At 32.0% G+C, this 2,669-nt stretch overlaps 1 protein-coding gene across 1 annotated transcript; it reads left to right on the top strand.

The window, feature by feature from the left end:
* Positions 1-376: 376 nt before the first annotated feature.
* LOC110933870 lies at positions 377-1,069 on the top strand. The gene has a single exon (XM_022177073.1). It carries the CDS (start codon positions 377-379, stop codon positions 1,067-1,069), a length of 693 nt encoding a protein of 230 aa, XP_022032765.1.
* The last annotated feature ends 1,600 nt before the right edge of the window (positions 1,070-2,669 follow it).

Genomic DNA, 2,669 nt, shown 5'->3' with positions numbered 1-2,669 from the left:
ATTAATATTATGCAATAGCTTCTGGATTGTGAAAAAATCAATACTTTTTTATATTTGTTTTAGATTTGGTTCTTCAAGAAAAAGAAGTTGAAAACATTTGTCTATCCCAAATTGAAAAGTTGCTACATAGCAATAGGAGTACACTGAAAAACTTTCCTAACATGCCAAGTGTTCCGAACAATTATGTTTCATCGTTGAACAATCGATTGATAATGAAATAACTATCGTATGACAAAGAGACTCTACAAAGGGAACATGCTGGTTATCTAAAGTGTTTAACTGCCAAACAACAAAGAATTTATAAAATTGTTATGAAAGCGGTTGAAAAGGTGATGGAGGTATCTTCTTTGTATACGGTTATGGTGGAATTGGGACAATGTTTCTTTGGAAGACATTCGCAGCTGCATTACGATCCAAATGTGAAGTTGTATTGAATGTTGCATCTAGGGGAATTGCATCACTTTTGTTAGATGGTGGTAGAACTGCTCATTCAAGGTTTGTAATTCCAATCAACATTAACGAGGATTCAATATGTTTGATAGAGCCTAATACTGAATTAGGTGATTTAATTAAAAGAACAACTTTGATTATTTGGGATGAAGCACCTATGACTCACAATCATTGTTTCGAGGCTCTCGATAGGACAATGAGAGACATATCACGTTCCAGTCAATCGAACATAGAAGGCAAGCCTTTTGGAGGAAAGGTCGTTCTATTTGATGGTGATTTTAGACAAATTCTTCTAGTCATCCCTAAAGGTACCAGAAGCATGATAGTCGATGCTTCTTTGTATTCTTCTTATATATGGCAACATTGTCAAGTACTAAAGCTTATGAGATTAAGAGTTGGATGTAAGCAAACAGATTTACAAGAAATAAAGGAATTTGCAGAATGGATTTTAAAGCTTGGTGATGGTCTCCTTGGTGATGAAAATGATGGTGAGGTAGATATTGAAATTCCAGATGATTTACTTATTCATGATCAAGTCAATCCTATTTCTTTTCTAATTTCATTTACATATCTGGATATGAATAAGTGTTTGTGGGATTTAGCGTATTTCCAACAATGAGCCATTCTTGCTCCAACAAATGAAGTAGTGGATTCAATAAATGAAGAGTTGTTAGAGAGTCTGCCTGGTGAAGGGAACATTTATTTTAGTTCAGATAGTTTATATCAATCTGAGGAAGAATCAGAGATTAATATGGCATTATTTCCTCTTCATGTGTTAAACAATCTTCATTTGTCTGGTTTACCTCACTATAAATTAGTATTGAAAGTTGGTGCTCCAGTAATGTTACTCAGAAACATTGATCAGGCAAATGGATGGTGTAACGGCACACATTTCAAGTCACGGAACTCGGAAAAGTTCTGATTGAAGCAATAATTATCACAGGAACTAATATAGGTCATCATACTTTGATTTCAAGATTAAAGGTGACACCTTCTGATAAAAGAATACCAGTGAAGATTTCTCTAAGACAATTCCCACTTTCACTATGCTTTGCTACGACAATAAATAAAAGTCAAGGAAAATCGTTGGAACGTGTTGGCTTGTATCTTCCACGTCCAGTGTTTAGTCATGGCCAACTCTATGTTGTTGTATCTAGGGTAAAAAGCAGGAAGGGATTGAAAATTTTGATTTGTAATAAAGCAAAACGAGTTTGTACAACCACTACTAATGTGTTTTACAAAGAAGTTCTACAAAACCTGTGATGACATGTTGTTATGTCATGGTTGCTGACTTTTGAACATGTAATTGTATCTTCTACTTACTCAAATTTATTATAAATTTTGGATGATGTTTTTTAGATCGAAAAACATGTAAGAAGCATTATAATGCCTTATAAAACTATGATACTTATGATATTAGTATTAATGCTTTAAATTTATTATGTGTGGTATTTTTATTAAATGTTATATTAGTGTATAATGTGTATTATTGTAAAAGAGTATTTATGAATTTACGTATACTCCTGCAATTCGTAAAGAGCAATGTATAGTGATTTGTGTTTTTAATAAATTTTTGTATGTAAATTTTCTAAAGACTACTTGTGTTTTTAGATATTACATAAGTGTAAATCGTGTAAATTGTTGTCGAGTATTTATTAATGTATGAATGTTTATGCAATCCGTAAAGAACAAACCTAATAAGTTATGAATTTAACAACACACATGATCATTCATTAAAATCTTATGGTAAAATGTGCTAAAATTACATTATTTTAAAGAAAAGGGGGTAAAGTATAAATTTTATAAAACTTACATGGATCCAACCCGTGTAAATGGAGCATCTGTATTAGGTTTTCGGATCCTCTATATAAGCTCTACTCAACTCCATTATTGAACATAAACATCACAGAATACCTTCGGAACTTTTCTCATAAGCTTCTTATCAAAGCTCTTAAGACCTCTGCATTATATATATTAGACACTGTAAAACCAGGTATTGTTTCTTTGATCTTATTGTTTGTGTTATAAATGTTAGGTTTTCATTATTTGATGTTATGAGAATCTGTTTCTCATAAATGGCGTTTCATATTCTTTGTTTCGATCATAATAGTTGATGTAATCTGGTGTAGTTTATTGATTAAGTACTGCATTAACTTCAATGAAGTTATTGATAGCATTCTCTGAGACAATTTGTGGATGCATCTTCTTGATGGCGTCTT

Source organism: Helianthus annuus, chromosome 4 (assembly GCF_002127325.2).
Source record: "Helianthus annuus cultivar XRQ/B chromosome 4, HanXRQr2.0-SUNRISE, whole genome shotgun sequence".
Lineage (NCBI taxonomy): Eukaryota > Viridiplantae > Streptophyta > Magnoliopsida > Asterales > Asteraceae > Helianthus > Helianthus annuus.
The sequence above is the reverse complement of the archived record's forward strand: the minus strand, read 5'-3'. Positions and strand labels throughout refer to the sequence as shown.